Source organism: Pristis pectinata, chromosome 10 (genome assembly GCF_009764475.1).
Source record: "Pristis pectinata isolate sPriPec2 chromosome 10, sPriPec2.1.pri, whole genome shotgun sequence".
Classification (NCBI taxonomy): Eukaryota; Metazoa; Chordata; class Chondrichthyes; order Rhinopristiformes; family Pristidae; genus Pristis; species Pristis pectinata.
This window is the reverse complement of record NC_067414.1, coordinates 50,816,855-50,836,678: the sequence shown is the minus strand read 5'-3', so window position 1 is coordinate 50,836,678 and position 19,824 is coordinate 50,816,855. Positions and strand designations below refer to the sequence as shown.

The 19,824-nt window shown below is 39.6% G+C and overlaps 1 protein-coding gene across 6 annotated transcripts in view; it reads right to left on the bottom strand.

Annotated features, from left to right (window-relative positions):
• The window catches only part of l3mbtl3 (L3MBTL histone methyl-lysine binding protein 3), a 102,710-nt gene that overhangs the window by 68,935 nt on the left and 13,951 nt on the right, over positions 1–19,824 (bottom strand). For 3 of the 6 annotated variants that reach the window (XM_052024434.1, XM_052024429.1, XM_052024433.1), the window contains exons 2-9: positions 18,142–18,284; positions 17,725–17,836; positions 17,204–17,360; positions 11,882–12,029; positions 11,656–11,739; positions 4,771–4,870; positions 3,745–3,839; positions 327–431 (exon numbers count right to left, since the gene is read on the bottom strand). In XM_052024434.1, coding sequence (XP_051880394.1) covers positions 327–431; positions 3,745–3,839; positions 4,771–4,870; positions 11,656–11,739; positions 11,882–12,029; positions 17,204–17,360; positions 17,725–17,836; positions 18,142–18,258 — 918 coding nt within the window. In that variant the 5' untranslated portion in view covers positions 18,259–18,284. The remainder of the gene's footprint in view (positions 1–326; positions 432–3,744; positions 3,840–4,770; positions 4,871–11,655; positions 11,740–11,881; positions 12,030–17,203; positions 17,361–17,724; positions 17,837–18,141; positions 18,285–19,824) is intronic. The other 3 variants (XM_052024430.1, XM_052024431.1, XM_052024432.1) reach the window with 2 other exon arrangements.

The following is a 19,824-nucleotide window of genomic DNA, read 5'->3' as shown; positions in this document are numbered from 1 at the left end:
GATTTATTAGATGTATTCTATCTTGATGGCAAATAAAAATTGGTAAGAAATGTTTGCAGTTTAACAGCATAAAATAGTAACAATTGAAAAACAAATTTATTGAAATTTCACTTACTGTTATACTCCATAAATTTTCAATCGTTATGGTTTAAAATAATAATATAAACTGAAGCCAATAGAACATGAAGACCTAATTGGAATCAAAATGGGACACAAAAGGTTTTGAAAATAAGGTTTGTTGTTACTCCTATTTCCTCCACTGTTGTTGCCAATGTATTCTTTCTAGTTCCAATGATGTTATTAATAGATGATATCAAGAAACATACCTCAGCCACAGTAAGAACACAGTACATGGATGGATGTTCTGGGTCAACTCCTTCAAGTTTCATTCCAACTTTAAATCCATTTTTACTCTGTGGAAATGATTGATACTAAAATAAAATGAAAGAAAATGTTAGAAAAATATACCTTGACTGTGTAAAATAATAAAAATATTGCTCGACTACAAAAGCAAAACAAGAACACACTTAACAAGGGATAGACTGTTATAGAATGTCAGCAAAAATAACAAAGCATCTAATTGCTTTACGGGATCCTAATTAGTCAAAAACTGACCTTGAACCAAAGAAAAATACAAGGATGAAAGACTAAAAGTTTGGTTGAGAGAGGTAAATTTTAAAGGAACATCCTAAAAGAGAAGAGAAATGAAAGAACACAAAGTTTCAAGGAAGTTCAGTTCTTCTACACTATCTCTTGGGTGCGAGTGTCTGCCAGTACATCAACAGGCACAATGCTCGAGGTGAAATCTAACCAAAACGCCACATACTCTCAAGCAAAAAAAAACTGCTGGAGAAACTCAGCAGATTGTTTGTTTTTGATCCAGATTCCAGCATCCGCAGTCTTTTGTGTCTCCATATACTCTCAGTTCCTCCAACTATTCCAATAACCTTTCTCTTTGTATAGTTTGGCAACCATGCTGTTTGATTGCTGCCCCCAATGACTGGGCACCATAGTTGTTGAGTTTATTAATATTCTGCACATCTGTCAACTTTGCCCACAATAATTTCAGCACAGCAGACTGCTTATATCAATCACTATGTTTCTTCCTATGGAGTAGATTTTCACCCTCAGTGTTCCCATTTACAAGGCTCCATGTTGGAGCAGCTAACTTTACGCAATATGTAGTTTTTCTACACTTGTCCATAATCTCCACTTCTTCGTAGACCAGGGTCCATTCAATCAAATATTTATTGCTGGTTATCGACTTCCAGAACCACTAAAATATATTTTTGTTACTTTCGGAGAGGTGAGCTTTACACTTCTACACATCAGTAAGGAGAATGCCTCATGAAATTGGTCTGCTACAAGTATAGGAGAGTAATGGTGCTGAATGTGGTTAAAATCATGTACATGGTTTCTTTTACTTGCACATCAAGCCTGCAAATTGTGGCTCAGCTTTTAGTAGCACAAAACCTACTTAGAAATTCATTGCATTATACTTTTCTCCTCCAGTGTTATGCAATTTAAAGTCATTTCCACCCTACCCACCCAAGTAACAATCATTTCCTAGTTGTTGTGTGAGATTCCAGAAATTCAAATAGGTACTTGTGCACATAAGTCACCCTTACACTCTTGCTATGTTTTTCTGTGTTGCTATTATCAGTTCCCATGCAATACTTGGTATGCAATATTACAGGTGAACTTGAGCGACCTTGTGCCTGGAATGATCTCTTTAGGGCATTCCTGGAACTGCATGGTCTTCCAGACATTGATACACTGGGACACCTGCCAGGAATTTAACAACTTAACTCATCACTCACTTATCGCTATCCCTAGTAATCAATTGACACTGCCATCATGCTTCCAGTTCCACCTCTTGGATCTGCCACCATCTCCTCCCCCTCCCCACCCTACTACCCTGCCCTACCCAACAGTCCCCGAAGCCTTTAAAATTCCTAAATCCAACCTCTAAAACAGAGTACAGGATGGCTTATTCTTAACTATTTCACTGCTACATCTATCTAATGCATTCATGAGGATGAATAACAATCTCTAGGCAGCCACAGAACCATAGAAAACTACAGCACAGAAAACAGGCCATTTGGCCCTTCTAGTCTGTGCCGAAACATTATTCTGCTAGTCCCATTTACCTGCCCCCAGCCCATACTCCTCCAGACCTCTCTCGTCCATGTATCTATCCAATTTACTCTTAAAAGTTAAGAGCGAGCCCGCATTTACCACATCAGATGGCAGCCCATTCCACACTCCCACCACTCTGAGTGAAGAAGTTCCCTCTAATGTTCCCCCTAAACCTTTCCCCTTTCATCCTAAAGCCATGTCCTGTCATACTTATCTCTCCTAATCTAGGTGGCAAGAGCCTACTTGCATTTACCCTGTCTATGCCCCTTATCATTTTATAAACCTCTATCATATCTCCCCTCATTCTTCTCCGCTCCAAGGAATAAAGTCCTAACATGCTCAGTCTTTCCCTGTAACTCAACTCCTGAAGACCCGGCAACATTCTTGTAAATCTCCTCTGCACTCTTTCAATCTTATTGACATCCTTCCTGTAGTTCGGCGACCAGAACTGCACACAATATTCTAAGTTTGGTCTCACCAATGACTTATACAACCTCACCAAAACATTCCAACTCCTATACTCAATACTTTGATTTATAAATGCCAGGATGCCAAAAGCCTTTTTTTACAACCCTGTCTACCTGTGACTCTACTTTCAAGGAATTATGTATCTGAACTCCCAGATCCCTTTGTTCCTCCGCACTCCTCAGTGCCCTACCATTTACTGTGTATGTCCTCCCTTGATTTGTCCTTCCAAAATGCAACACCTCACACTTGTCTGCATTAAATTCCATCTGCCATTTTCTGGACCATTTTTCCATTTGGTCCAGGTCCCTCTGCAAACTTTGAAAGCCTTCCTCGCTGTCCACTACACCTCCAATCTTAGTGTCATCTGCAAACGTACTAATCCAATTTACCACATTATCTTCTAGATCATTGATATATACAACAAACAACAATGGCCCCAACACAGATCCCTGAGGCACATCACTAGTCACAGGCCTCCAATCTGAGAAACAACCATCCACAACCACTCTCTGTCTTCTCCCACTCAGCCAATTTCGAATCCAGTTTACAACCTTTCCATGGATACCCATTGACTGAACCTTCTGAACTAATCTCCCATGTGGGACCTTTCTTTCTTTTTCAAACTTTTTAGTTTTCAAATTAATATAGATTAATATATCAATGTTTATACATGTAATACAAAGAGATCAGGAGAATAATCATGACATGGATAATCATAAAGAGTGGGACCTTGTCAAAGGCCTTACTAAAGTCCATGTAGACAACATCCACAGCCTTACCTTCATCTACTTTCTTAGTGACCTCCTCAAAAAACTCCACAAGATTCGTTAAACACGATCTACCACGCACAAAGCCATGCTGACTATCCTTAATCAACCCTTGGCTGTCCAAATACTTATATGTCCTATCTCTCAGAACACCTTCCAATAATTTACCCACTACTGATGTCAGGCTCACTGGCCTGTAATTACCTGGTTTACTCTTCGAGCCTTTCTTAAACAATGGAACAACATGAGCTATCCTCCAGTCCTCTGGCACCGCACCAACATGTAAAGTGTACCACACACCATGCATATTCACATTCTACAATGTGACCCTGATATATATAATTTAACAGTTGTATAATTAGGACCTAACCTCTCTAAAAAGCTTTGTAGGTGCTGCCACAGCTTTCTCCTCTTCCAAATAAGAAGCCCAACACCAGGTTTTTCTCTTTCCTCCAAAAGTTAAAGCTGCAAAGTAAAACAAAAAGTATAGAACATGTTAGGCAAATATAGTTTCTAAATGCATAATACATTTTGACAGGATTTAATGAATAGGACTAAATTACACAAAACTGAACTGCATGACAACTATTTTAAAGTGGCAAAGATTTGATATTCAACTTGAATGGCTGTTGTAGGAGCCATTATAATGCCTAATAAGCCATATTTGTGATCTTGCCAAAGTTTTATTTCCTCCAGGTCTAATTATCACAAAAGTGTTCCATCCAATGGTTCAGAAAAACACTCGCAAAATTGGGTCAAAAAAATTGAACAATTTTGATTACAACCCCATTTTATTCTACACCACATGGTGTGTAAAACCAGTGATCCAACCAATCACACGAATTTCCTGCCTGATGAGAAAGGTTAACTTTAACCCCTAATTATCAATCAAGGCTCGGAAGCGAACTTGGTTACCTGTCTAACATTTGCAACAATTGGACAATCACATTACCCTTAAAAACAATCATAGTATTCAAAGCATAAAACTTCTCTATTGCTAGATATTAGTAGACCTATGGGATTAATTTTCTATCGTTTTCTTGTTACATCGACCTCATCGGTTTCAAGCACTTTTGTTTATAAAATTAACTATTTTTAAACAGAGACAGGTTTTGCTACATGCCCATAGTAAAAGCCAGCAGGATATAGATTTTCAACTGTTTTTATAGTACAACTCTAACATATTTTTTTAAGTAACTTAAATTTACTAATATAAACAGGAAAGTGAAAAAAAAAGCTCTTCACTCCTCTCCCTGCTTGGCTCATTTCCAAACCAACTTCAAGTTGACAACAAAGGAAAAATGCCTAGGAGCAGAGGTAGGCTTGAACAGTAATGATTATTAATTGATTGGATCTTGGACCCATGTTCTCTGTATATTTTTATTCAGCAACTTACTTTGTTTTAATAATCCAGAGTCACATTTTCTTTTTCTCCGAGCTCGAGCTTGATTGTTCTGAGTTACTTTCAGCATCTTCAGCTCTCCTGGTTTCTCTTCCTAAATTGCATAAATGACATTAATTTTCATCCAGTCACGGAATTAACCAAGACTGCCCTCTTTTGGTTTCAAAGTTCTCATAACCATGGAGGTCACCAAACTTAAAATATCATGACCACCACTAAGCAGAACCTTAACCTCCTCATCCAAAGCCAAATAAGGTGGGTTACAATGCTCCCAGCCAAATTCAATCATGCCATATATACTGGAGAGATCAAGCACCTCTGCCACATGTATCCAGAATATACAATTGTCCTAATATCCAAGAACTGAATACAATAGAAAGAGACAACAGCAGCACCTTTTCCCATTCTCAATTTACCAGGAAATTTCACAAGGAAATTTTACAAAGTCGGGCAAGTGCTGGCTTACTTTTAGCAGAAGGCCATTTAAAATTGCTAACTGTGTATATGTAGCAATTGGTAGGATATTAAGAAAATTCTGAGGTGCAAAATGGGCTCAGTGTATATTATGTGTAACAGCTTTAACAACAGTCCTTAAAGAGAACTCTACTGATTGTTTAGCACATTAATCTTCCAGCCTGCTGCCACTCATCTGCACTTGCCCATCCTCAAATATTTTCACCCTCCTACTACTAGATTGATGGCTTGACTTCCCCAGCAGAGGTTCTGGATTTCCCACAACCCTACTGGCTGAACCACCTGTGAGCACTGATTCAATGCTCAGAGTCCATTTGTATCGAGCGAGAACAACCCTCAAAATGGATTGGGTTCACCAAGAATTTTCATCCACCACTCTCCATGTGCCTGCAATCACAATCCACTACATAAAAGCATTCTGAGAAAATCATTTTTTTTGTGCTCAAGTAAAACATGACTACTTCAATTTTTTTTTCTGATCTTTTAAATTCTTTGCCTGCCAGAAGGTATATTAGCTTTGATTCAGTGCACTTGAGTCTCAAATGGCACGAATAGACATTTTAGAAGAAACTTGAGAGTTAAGGGGCCAGACCTTGCTGACTGTGTTCGCAGCCACAATCGTGCCTACAGTCCACTCATGCCCCCACTTGTTCTGCCTGGACACAACCAGCCAATCTCACTGGCTGGCTATAGCTCAATCAATGTCAGGATGGCAGCAGGTTCAGGTGGCACAATTGTTAAAAACAATTTAAAAAAATAATCAAGTCTTTTTCAAAAAGGTGAACAAAATGCAAATAATTAATACATTAAAGTAAAGCAGAATAAACTTTAAAAAAGTAATCTCCCAAATCTTCACTCTACGATCTCCATTAAAATCAATGGGGTTTTGGATCCTGCATCAGGTCTGACTTTGTGCAGGATGTGAGAGTCAATTCCCTAGTGGTAGACTGAAGAATCTTATCCAGAACAGGCCCCGACCTTCGACTCCATGTGGAGACCAGCAGTGGACTGCACTTCTCTGCTACTGAGAAACAACTTCTTCTCTCTCTTTCCCAGTTTCAATGAAGGGCCTTGGACCCAAAATTTTAACTGTTTTTCTTTCCACAGATGCTGCCTGGCCTGCTGAGTGTTTCCAGCATTTTCTAATTTTATTTCAGATTTCCAACATCAGAGGTTATTTTGATATTCATTGAACAAATGGATTCCACCATCCAAATCTGCCATCATTAACACTGGGCTTCCATGTTTCACACTACATGCGTGTAAGTGCCGGACTAATTACAAGTTTAACAGATGAATACCAGCAAGTACATTGGAACCACCAGGAATTTTAAAATCCGGAATGTGTTTTCTTGTGGCACAAATTACTTCAGACTGGATTTTCACATTGGAGGCCACTCAACTCTGGTTTTGGTATTTGGTATACAATTACAGTCCCAGAAACAAAAAGTAACTGAAACTCTGTGTATTCCTAGCATAGAATTTCCAACATGTGCCAAGACTCTAATTATCCCAGAGTGGAACATGACCGAGATGGTATTTTTTGCTGAATGAACCATTCCAAAATTTCAACTTGGCATATCCTGTCAGGAATCATGCTTGCACAGGTCAGCCATTTTCCACGTCAGACACATAGGTAATGATGTCATTCCTGGGCAACACTCTTCTAAAACCCTGTCAGGGGAAACCAGTTTACGTCATTCCAAAGCAGGCCACATCCAGGAAACTTTCAGTCCAACCAGTTTTGAATAAAGGTGCTTGTTCTGCAGCTATGCAATATTATTTACTTACTTGCTCTACTCTGAGTCCCACAACTCTCCCCATTTTGCAGATCTGCAGCACATCCCCCAAGCTCATTGCCCCACGCACCCCCCCCCCCCAACTTTGAGATCACAAGAAACTGCAAAGAATCATAGACACCACTCAGCACATCATGAAAATCAGCCTCCCCTCCATGGTCTCAGACTACACCTCACTGCCTCAATAAAGCAGCCAGCCAATGTAATCAAAAACCCCACCCACCCCAGACATTCTCTATTCTTCCCCCACCCCCATCAGGCAGAAGATACAAAAGCCTGGAAGTACATACCACCAGGCTCAAGGATAGCTTATATCCCACTGTTACAAGACTATTGAATGGTTCCCTAGTACAATAAGATGGACTCTTGACCTCACAATCTACCTCATTATGGCCTTGCACCTTATTGTCTGCCTGCAGTTTCTCTGTAATAGTAACACTATACTCTGCACCCTGTTATTGCTTTTCCGTTGTACTACCTCAATGTACTGATATGATGAAATGATCTGTACAGATGGCATGCAAAACAAATGTTTTTCACTGTACCTCAGTACCTAAGTCAATTTACGTTGTCTATTGACCCCTCAATCCAAAGGCTCTGATCTTTTGAAATGTCTCAGTCCCCGACCATCTGAATCGCAGGCTTCAATTAGCCAATCCCAATCACCAAACCAATCTCTCCTACAACAGGCCTTGCTCTCCATAACTGAACCCAATCACCTGACACCTGGATTCAGATCAATCATATCCATATCTCAATCTCCTAAACAACCCATCACATCATCGACTCACTAACGGTCAATCACAGACCCCAAGTCCTGCACGGTATTGAGGTTCAGGCACAACTACAATCAAAAGTGGTGTGGAGACATCATCCTGCAACTGATGAACATGTGGCTACAGGTGCAGATGAATTTCTAGCTCCATTGTTTAGGATTAGTTATTCATGAATTGTAACGCCAACATAAATTAAAATGTTAAACAAAGGACAAATAATTTAATGCTCCCAATGTCATTTTCCTTTCTATCATCAATATAGATGATACTCAAGATTCTTTTCCTCCCCATATTGCATAAATTCTGCTGGACCCATCTTTGAAGGCCTTAAATAAACAGTTTTTCCATTCAGTAGTCAGAGTCAAAAGATGGTGGAAACAGAAACTAAATTTGTTACTATTTTCAATTTCTTTGTTTGTTAATTTGGATTTATCTTTTGCTACAATTTAACACAAAAGAAAACATGTTCCATGCTGACTTCTTGGGAGGGAGAAAATCAAGTAAATGTGCACAAAGTAGAAAGAGTCAAGGGAGTTATTGTACCGTACTTCTTTACCACATAGGAGGTCATTTCAGCTTTGAATCATGAGAAGTTGCAGAGCAACCCCATTCCTATTTTTTCCTGTAACCTATTTTCCCATGTTCCCATCAACCCTACACACCAAGGGCAATTACCCTACTAATCTGCACACCTATAGAATGTGGGAGGAAACCAGAGCACCTGGGGAAATCCACTTGGTCACAGGGAGACAGAACTGAAGACAAGGACTGAACCCAGGTCACTTGAGCAGTGAAGCAGTAGCACTACCCACTGCACAGACTAGCATCTGTGCAACTGCTATATATAACAGGACACATAACAGAACATTCATTATAGATGTAGAACCATTTCAGATTACTTTGCTAGTTCTACAAGTGCTTAGGAATAAAGCTGTATAGTACTTTGCTTGCCTTTAGGGAGCTCTAAGTAATAATGTCTTGCTAACAAAGTTGAGTGGAAAAACATTAAGAGGCAAGTTCAACTTTGATGGCGTGGTCCATTTTAACTTGCAGCTATGATCCGATGACTGACAAATATGCTACGATTCTGAAACTCAATTAAAAAACCTTTACCATTCTTTTTGCAGAGTTAAAAGCTTTTACACATAAAAAGGATGCAAGATTCTAACTGAAATTGCTAAGTAAATATTTGTTCAGTGTGCACAGTCATAGGGTCATACAGAATGGAAACAGGCCCTTCAGCCCAACTGGATCTTGCCAACCAAGATGCCCCATCCAAGCTAGTGCCATTTGCCAGGATTTGGCCCATAACATTCTAAACTTTTCCAATCCATGTACCTGTCCAACTGTCTTTTAAGAGTTGTTATTGTACCTGCCTCAACCACTTCTAGCAGCTGATTCCACATCGATACCACAGATTATGTAAAAAGTTACCCCTCAAGTTCCTCTTAAATCTTTCATTTTAAATCAATGCGCTCTAATTATTGATACCTAAACTCTGGGAAAATGACCAAGTGCATTCACCCTATCTATGCCCCTCCTGATTTTATATACCTCCATAAAATCACCTCTCAGTCTCCTACACTCTAAAAAGAGTGAAGTCTCAGCCTGCCCAACCTCTCCCTATAACTCAGTTCCTCAAGTCCTGGCAGCATCCTTGTACATCTTTTCTGCACTCTTTCTAGTTAAATAACACCTTTCTGAAAGCAGGGTGGCCAAAACTAAACACAATAATCCAGGTGCAGCCTCACCAGTGTCCTGTACAACCACACCACAACCTACCAACTTTTATACTCAGTGCCCTAACTCATGAAGGCCAGTCTATCAAAAGCCTTCTTCACCACCCTGTCTACCTGTGACTCCACTTTTCAGTGAATATGTACTTGTCCCTCTGTCCTACAACACTCCCCATGTCCCTGCTGTTCACTGTGCAAATCCTACCTGGATTTGACTTTCCAAAATGCAACACCTCACACTTATCCGAATTAAACTCCATTTGCCATTCCTCGGCCCACTTACTCAGCTGATCAAAATCCCCCTGTAATCTATGATAACCATCTTCATTGTCATCTGCAAACTTACTAACCATGCCCTGTACATTCTTATACAAATTGTTCATGTAGATGATAAACAACAATGGACCATCACCGACCACTGAGGCACACCACTAGTCACGGACCTCCAGTCCGAGTAGCAACCTTCCACTGTCACCCTCTGCTTTCTACCATCAAGCCAATTGTTAAATCCTTTACACCACATAAAGCAGCATAGTTCTCTGCCAAAGATGTTCATTATTCAAGGATCATCAAATATTGTCCTAAACCTCTTTCCCCTGCATACTCCACCCTCACCTCCAACAACTTCAAGGTCTTCATGAAATTCTTTTCCACCAAGACAAACTATCCATTCAGCTGCTTCTGCTGCATGCCACCTTTCCCTAGCTCACTGTGCCCAACTTCTTCTGGTTCTATTCTACTCTGGCTCTGATCTTGCACCTTTCTCCAGAATCCACTGCCACCAAATCCATCCTTGACCCCATTTCTCATTTACAAGTTTTTGTTTTAAATTTCTGCTAGTGGCAGCATCAGCAGTGTACTGATGACACCCAGATCGACCTTACCGCCTCCTCTCTTGACATCTCCACTATTTCCAAATTGTTACTAATTAAGCAGAAAATTCTCCCAGCTTAAAACATGGAAGGAGGAAGCCACAGTCTATAACCACACCTCCAACCCTACCCATTGACTCCACCTCATACTCTGGCACACACAAGAACTCCTGTCACATACCCATGTAAACACCTAATTCCACTTAAGTAATACTGTTCCATCCCTGAGAAAACCCTTAATCATGTCTTTGTTACTTCAATTATTCCAACAGGATTCTGTCTAGCTTCTTGTATTTCATTCATTAATGTTATCTTGGTTTTATATCTCTCCACAGATGTTGCCTGACCTACTGAATATTTCCAGTATCCTTTTATTTAGATATCTAGCAATTCTGCGCTCTGCATCTCAGTTTCAACTCCTCCATCCACCCGCCCCCCACCCCAAATAAAACCAGAAAATTCTGGAACACTCAACAGATCAGGGAATATCTCTGGAGAGAGAAACACAGTTAACATGGCAGGTTGATGATCTTTCAACATAGCTGAGAAATCTGAGAAAATAGGGATGTTTGAGTTGCAGTGTAAGAGAAGAGGTGCAGAGAGCAAAGGGAACCACATGAACTGGTTTCTCCTGACAGGGCTCTTATAGATCAACCCAGTAATGTGAAAATTTCCCCAGAGACAGAAAATTGTTGCCAAGAAATATCAATGATCTGCTCAGCAATGCTCAATTTGGATTCACCTGCAGTCACTCAGCTCCAAACCTCCCTAAACTTTATGGTAATAACTCAGAAATAAGAAGAGTTAAATTCAAGCAGTAAAGTCAAGGCAACATCTGACCTAGTATGTAGTTTTTGGGACCAAACAATATTGCAGTTCAATAGCAACTCAAACTACAAAATCTTTAAGTATTAGATTAAAAGAGATCCGATTTATTCAGTTCCCATCCTCCATGTTACTAGGACAGGGTACATGCTGGAGAAAGATGTCTGAAGTTGTAAAATTTTGCACAACATCTCACTGAATAATTTTTAGTGTACGTACATAATGGTTAAGCTTCCCTGCAACATTTCCTCCTTTCCAATAGAATCAATCTGCCTCCAATTAACTATGAAAATTTTAAAAATACAAGCTAGGTTATTTTTATTTAGTGCACCATTGAAGGTTTGATTTAATTCCAGGTAACTGCACATGGTTTAAAAGTTTGAGGAAAATTACTTACACATTTGGTAGATGGCAGAACTCCCCGACAACTCACAGCGTTTCTCTGGGAATATCTCATGTTGTATCCCTGGTCTTTGATGAGCTACAGTAATATTTTAAAGTGTCAACATGCTCAGAAAATATTATAAATCTAGCAGGTATTTAGCATGTATTCTTTGAACACTACATTTTGATTGACCTCTGCAATACGCTTTCCCCAAAACAGAAAATAAACTAATACATACAATGTCTTCCTCCTCTTCCTTCAACATCTCTCCATTTTCTTTCACATCTCCTTTTAAAGGCAGAGCTGGCTTTTGTCTTTTTTTCCGATTGTATTTAGAAACTTCTTCACTATTGCATGTTGGTAGTTCCTTTTTCAACATAGACACCCTGCAGCAAAATAAGAAATAAATAACATCAACAGAAAGTCAATGGGGGCTAAATTCAATAGCCCTGTAACCAGGTGCAGAGATCATAAAGAGAAAGTATCCCAAGGCCTTTGATTGCAACGCAGGCAGCATGCCAATTATACCCTGGCTACTTACTGCATACTTCAACATGGGACCCAAAACAGGGAGCGGCTAGCTCCAGTTAAAGCAAACATGCACTGCTCGATGCTAGCTAGCATCTCTTAAAAGAGAGGTGCATTGTTGATAGTCATATGGGAGATGAATCAGACCTGGGAAACACATCTGATGTGTATCCTGCCTATGTAACTGTTAAAACCCTTTTCCTTTTCTTCTGATCATTCCTGGTTTCTGCAACCTCCTACAGTTCTACTTCCTCTAACCATGACCTTTTGTGCATTATTCTTTTCCATTCACCCTTGCAATGGTTCTACCATCTGGTTAACCTCTGCAATTATCTACTCAAAAACTTTTCCACCACCTTTTCTGCGAAAATCACTTTTTTTGTTAAGGCATGCTCCTCCCCATGTTAAGGCTTGCTATCCATTTCCTACATGCCTCTCTGAAACACCTCCCCGAGTCTAATATTAGCAGCCATTCCACTGCTTGCTTCACTGCATTTACATTACAGCAAGAGTTTTGTACTCTATGTGCTCCCTTTGTTCTCATCAATACATGTCCAATGCAAAATCTAAGCGAAGGGATACAATTGGAGAACTGTGGCAGCAGGAGCCCAGAAATAAAGAATGTATTTATTTGCTGCAACATAGAAAACAAACTTTCTCCCCAGAAATTGACTAACTTCATTTTTATTTTCTGGGGCCGAGATGACTGGCCGCAATTAACCACAACTATCCTCTTTTCTGCAAGGCATGACTCTAGCCAAATGAAGAATTTTCCTTTTATTCCCATCAATTCCAATTTCAAACTGACTGTGGACTGACTCTGTAATGGCAAGGACCTGCTACAAATTGAGAAACAAGTCACTAACAACTTCTAGCTGAAGAGGGCGAAAGCCCCACTAGCTAAATACCTCATGTTTAAGTATATGGTAATGCTCTTGTCATATCCTTCCAACATGCTTGGGGTGAATCAGGATTGGTCTTCTAGCCTGCCATTAATTGTAGAGCAAGGAACACATCAGTGCTAGGGGTTGCAGATTGTCTTGTTGCTAAGGGTCACAGTACTCATGGATGCTCAGCTTTGAGACGTTATATCTATCCTGAATCTATACCATTTAGCACGATGAGTAGATTGGTAAAGACAAGGTAATGCGTCACCACCGACTGGCCCAGCTCCATCAGGCAACTGTATCCTTCAGGTCCTGATGAACTTAGTCCATATTTTTCTTTCCAATGAAATTGAAGTGAGCAACCTAAAATAAATTGTTTATGCCTTTTAATACCATTGCTACTCTCACTGTCCGATGTCCTTTAGCTGGTGAATCGGTACTGTATTGTAAACCTCTCAATACCAAGAGGTTTACTACACAGAAGAGTACCGATTCATCAGCCAAAGAACATCAGACAATGATAGTCACCAAGAAAAGGTATCCTTGCCCTTGCTTGACATGATGCCAGAGACCTCATGGATCCAGTGTCAACAATGAACTCTCATTTTTAACACAAATCTCCAGATGGCCCATAGGAGGACTTTACAGTACTAGGTGGACTAGATGCCTCTGTTATTTTTAGCACTTTAGATTGATGCCAGAGTCTGTCTGCTTTTATTCAAGTTATTAATTTACTTTGTGGCCTTGATACAACTATTTTCAAAGGGCAGTTAAGTCATCAACATTGTTAAGGTGCTGATGTCTCATATGGACCACACTAGGCAAAGATCCAAGATACCTTTTCCAAAAAAACTATATATGAGAGGGAGGAAAATAAAGTAGAAATACTTCACAGAACAGGCAGAATCTGTGGTGTAAAAAAAAGTCAGGAGTTATACAGCACAGAAACAGGCCCTTCTTCCCAACTCATCCATGCCAACCAAGGTGTCTTCCTGAGCTGCATTTGGCCCATATTCCTCTAAATCTTTGCTATCCATCTGCTTTTTAAACATTGTAAATTTAACTGCTTCTACCACTTCCTCTGACAGCTCATTCCATATACCCACCACCCTCTGTGAAAAACTTGCCCCTCAGGTCCCCTTTAAATCTTTCCCCTCACCTCAAACTTATAGTTTTAGACTCCGCTACCCTGGTTAAAAAAAACTGTGACCATCCACCTTATCTACGTCAGTCATGATTTTATAAACCTTAATAAAAGGTCATCCAGCAGCCTCCGGCACTCCAGGGAAAACAGACCCAGCCTCTCAAGTCTCTCCTTATGACTCAAGCCCTCCAGTCCTAGCAATGTCCTTGAGAGCCTTTCCAGCACCCTCTCTAACTTAATCACATCATTCCTATAGTACACTGGCCAGAACTGCACATAATATTCCAGGTGCAGTCTCACCAACATCTTGTAAGGCTGTAACATGACATCCCAATGCTCCATCTGATGAAGGCAAGCATGCCACATGCCTTCTTCACTACCTTGTCTACCTGTGTCGCTACTTTCAAGGAACTATGTACTTGTACTCCTTGGTCTCTCCATTCTACAACTCTCCCCAGGGCCCTGTCATTCACCAAGAATGCTCTGCCCTGGTTTATCTTCTCAAAATGCATCATTTCCCACTTGTCAGAGTTAAATTCCACCTGCAGTTTCTTAAAGTTAATGTTTCATGTGAATGACCTTTCAACAGAATTGTACATAGGGGTTTACTGGCCAAGAGGTGTAGCTAGACGAGGTGGATAACATTTCATGGGACAGAAACAAGCAGCCTCCTTAGAGAGGAGATAGGATTCACAGCCTCAGGTTTGAAAAAGTCTGATTCTCTAACAGATGGATCAGGGTTCTGAGAAGACGAGTACTGGGAAGTTGTAAAGCCTCAGGGTGAGTTGGGGATAAATACATCATAGCCACATCCCTTGATGCAGCAAATGTCAAAAAGTATTGTCAGGCTGAGAGACTGCCCAAAGGATTAGCACCTGCGCGTTAAAAAATTACTGTTGCATTCTTTCTCATCATCAAGTCCTCGCCTGCTGCCAGCATGCATTAGAAAATCATAGCAGTGCACTGGCAAATTCTTTATTAAGTGCTGATGACAAGGTCCAAAGGCAATATTGTTTCATCAGCAATGAAACAGATTACAAAGATGCTGCTTTGCAAATTTTTCAGTTATGTCAAAATGGGAAATCCATTACCAAAATGATTTCATCGTTTAACTTCAAATCCTATTTGACAGGGCAAGAAGAGGCATTGAAAGCATGCATGAAATCCATGGAGAGGATCAATTTCTCCCAAGGTGCCAGACGAAAGGAAGAAATTGAAATTACCATTCTGTATTCACTCACTTCATTATTTGAGAACCTATTAAATCTCTTCCAATTCACTGGAGATGGCTCCAGCGTCTGAACTCTTTAGTCACATCTATATCATCCCACCCTTGCTTGCTCTACCTGCCAAAGGTCTAAACATCCTTCATAACCTTCTGCTTAGGGGTGGCTTAAGAGTGACATAGTGCCAAATATTAACTAGTGAACTTGCACTTAATTGATTCACGGCAGTTTAACCCCAACATATTGCCTCCTAGTTCCCTAAATAATTTTCTGCTTTTTTTCCTGCTGAAACCTATTGCTGCTCATTAACATTACTCCAAATCCCCGTGCTAAGAGCAGTTGCCCTGTATTGCACTGAAATATAATGGCTAACCATGTTTTTGGCACAGTACTGCCTTATCTGAATTTTTATTCATCTATCTTCTGACTTGGAAGCATCCTCGTATTTTCTAGCTTTATCATTAGAGCTTGCTAGCCAGAAATTGGTACTAGTATATTATTGTTCGAGGATGGAAGGTTGCCATAAGGTGTTGCTGGTCATAGCTTCTGCCACAGCCAACCCATGTCAACACAGTTTCTGGATGTTTTTTTCTTCAAAAGCTAGATGAAGAGGTTTTGTGTGTGTAGGCAGTACAAGCATTAGTTCAGGAACTTCAGGATTAAGACAATTTCACAATCACACATTGTTTGAAACTTTACTGACAGGGATTGCAAGTGTGGCTTGTTATTTCTCACTGAATACAGGAGCTAGTGTACAAAGATACCAAAATATTTGGAGGATTGACTGGACAACTGCAGTGCAGTTAGAGTTGGCCTTGCCTATATAGTAATAGAAGTGTTGTTTTCAGAATCAGTGATGTCACAGAAGAAATGTTCCTCTGGCACTATTCAAAGGTCTTGACAGTATCAAAAGATAGAAATTAATACCAGCACCATCATGATCCAGATATCACAAAGCTCTTTTCAACCTCAGTCAACTTGTCTGCTCTCTAGTAGCCAGCCCTATCTGGCTACTGTCTAAACCAGCCTGGAAGGTCTTAATCCAAAGAGCTACAGTCTCTCCATTGCCAACATGGATTCTCCAATTGTTCACCTAAACAGGTATTTTTGTGCAAAAATGGAAGTGTTGTTGACACACTGAAAATAACTTAAAAGAATTTTTTTTTTTAAAGATAACAAAAGCAGTCTGACACTCATCTCCAACTTCCACGCTCTTATTCCAAAGAATGTTTATGATGCATGCTTCTTTAGAGGTCTGCTGGAATTTCTTTGTGCCACTGGTTTTATACTGTTTTTAAAATAGCTATAAGCCAGAATATGGAAATGAGTTCCACTTGAAACTTTGGTCCAAATTCCTAGAGGGAAGATGGGAACAGGAACTGGTCTAAATTTCAGTGCAACTTTAGTGCAAAAAACTGATGAAATCCCAGCCCTATATAGTTTAATGTTCAAAACTATATCCAGTGTGCTAATCATGACCCAACAAGTGTTTCACAGAAGCTCAGCATTGCTTCATGGGTCTTGCACAAAACAGTAGGGGCCCTTTGTTTGCCTCCCCAAAATTACCTGTTCATCTTCACTCAAGATCTCCCATTTCTCCAGTGACTTTCTATTGTTTTGACTCAGAGTTCTTGTTCTTTTACTTCAGGAATTTACCATTTCACATTCATATGCCTTTCAAAACATCTAATTTTGTGCCTACTGGATCACTACACAAAAAAAATAGAAATCAGTATCTTCATTACAGAAAAGATAAAAAAAAATTGAGAACTTACTTTTCTTTTGCTTGCTGCATACATTTTTCACTACAAAATTTACTTCCATGACTAAACTCTTCAGTCATCCCATAATGACCACAATTCTCACAGCAAAGTATGCCTTCCATACTGGGTGGCTCTTCCACATTTGATGGAATGGAATTTCTAGATAAAACTAAATGACAAAATACAATGCTTATTAATATTGTGAACAAAATATTGTCACATATTTGATAAACTATACATCAATATTATTCAATTGCAGTCAAACCAAAGTATAAAATTATGACAAAAGAAAATTTACAATGTACAAGATAGCCAGTAATAAGTACTGAATAAATATTCATGTTCAGCTTTAAATATGAAAGTTATGATTCCCGCTGAATAACTTCATAAGTTTAGTTGTTCCAGGAATTCAAAAGAATATTTTGCTTAAAAAGGGGCATTCAGAAATGTTATCAATTAAGGAATATAATTCAAAACTTATACATACCACACACAAAACAAAAATGATAATCATCCTAAAATATTACACTGACCTTCCTGTGCAGTGGGCACACTCCATGTTGTTGTTGCAGTTGCCTTCTTTATCCTATCGACTTCGGTTTCATCTGTGATGATCTCCAATGCACCAAATTCATTTATTCTGAACTGAAGACAGAGGTTAATAACAAGATCAATCGTTATTCACAATACCATTCACATGTTATAAGTTATTAGGAATTAAGAAAAATGTTTTCTACCATACAATAAATAATTTCCATTTGTGACAAGTAATCCCCAATACATACTGTATCAGCAGTAGATAAAGATGAAATAACAGAAAAGTCAAATCAACCATAAGCATTTACAATCGTACCACAAAACTATTTTCTTGGAAAATATTTCAACATGCTTTGCAGCAACTATATTTCTTCCTAATCTACTTGTTAAACACATTTCAATATTCGTTTTACCTTTAAATCACTCCCTGGAAGTGTAGCTATTCCATCCTTCCAATCCATAGCACTGAAAACATCAAAATCCTGGCTACCAGTCGCAGGGGAGCAGTCACTCACAATGCTTTTCTCCATTACAGAAATTACGGTTGTGAAATCTACTGAAGGGGAAAACAAAACAGATTTGGATGCCATCTGATTTTGACTGACAGTAAAAATACCATACCCAAAAAATAAAACCTTAATCAAATGTTTATTCCAATCACTGATACAATACCTCACCTCTTTCTACACACAAAAAAAGTTAATCTTCTTCTCAAGAGGAACACACCTGCAAGTTGGCATGGATAGCAACCATGGCTATTCCCAGCAAAAAAAAATCCCTGGAGAGTTAATGCTCCAGATGGCCATATCAATCTCCTGCCCACACCCAGTGGGATGCAGGTGAGGAAATGCATGGAAGAAATATTCAGGATTCCAGGGTGCTAGAAGAACAATGCTCCAATGGATCAGGTATCAATGGTCTTTCATGCCACAAAAGTGCCAAGCAATGACCTCTCCAACAAGAGGAATTCAACCATCAGCCCTTGCCATTCAATAGCATACCATTACCAAATCCCACAACATTAATATACTGGATGTCATCATTGACTCATCAGGACTAGCCACGTAAATACCGTGACTACAAGAGCAAGTCACAGACTGGGTATTGTGAGGAAAGCGACTCATTTCTTGTCACTTCAAATCCTTGCTATCATCTACAAAGACGCAAGTCAGGATTTTGATGGAACACTCTTCAATTGTCTGGATGGCAGCTCCGACATCAGCACCCAGGACAAAGCAACCCACTTGATTGGTACCTCATTCACCACCCAAAACATCGACACCCTCCACCATTCACCGAGGCGACTCCGAGAGCAAACACCCCCAATCCTACCAAACCTCTACTGCCAAGAGTGATGGGAGATGCAAAAGTTCCAGAATTTTAGGCACATGGGAACACCACCACCTACATGTTACCCTCCAAGACTTGACTATCTTGATGGAAATATCTCTAGGTCAAAATTGTGGAACGGCCCACCAGAAGGACTGGAGCGGTTCAAGAATGCAGCCATCTACCATGCAGAAGAAGAATAAGCACTAGCCTTGCCCAGATCTTAACAGAATAGAAAAAAAAATTTAAATGAATAAAGAGGAGCAGCTGAAGTCTGGATGGGGGAGGCAAGCCTAAGGGGAGGATGCCATGCACCCCCCCCCTCCAAAAAAAGATTTTCTTGCAAAGCCAAAATTAAACAAGTAAAACATAAATAAAATTAACCTAAACTTGTCCAGTCCTGGTTCCTTTTCTTGTCAGGCTAACCTGACAAAGAAGTCAACGTGATTCAGGAAATATCAAATACAAAATTTTCAATTCATGATTACAGGGAATTACCAGTGAATAGGCTTGAGGTGATATTACAGCTGCATTGCATTGTTTTGGTAATTCTGGAGATGCTTGTGATCCTACTGGTTAGATAAGCATAATTGTCCTGACACTCAGTTGTTGAGGCAGATACTGCAAAATCCATCTTAATTTGTATTGTGCCAGTGAAGTACATTTTGTTCCTAACTGCTAAATTCCCATCCTTTTTAACGACTCAATAAAAGCAGCCGTCTTTAGCAGTCTTGAATAGAAAGCAACTTCTATCAGAGTAGAGGTTA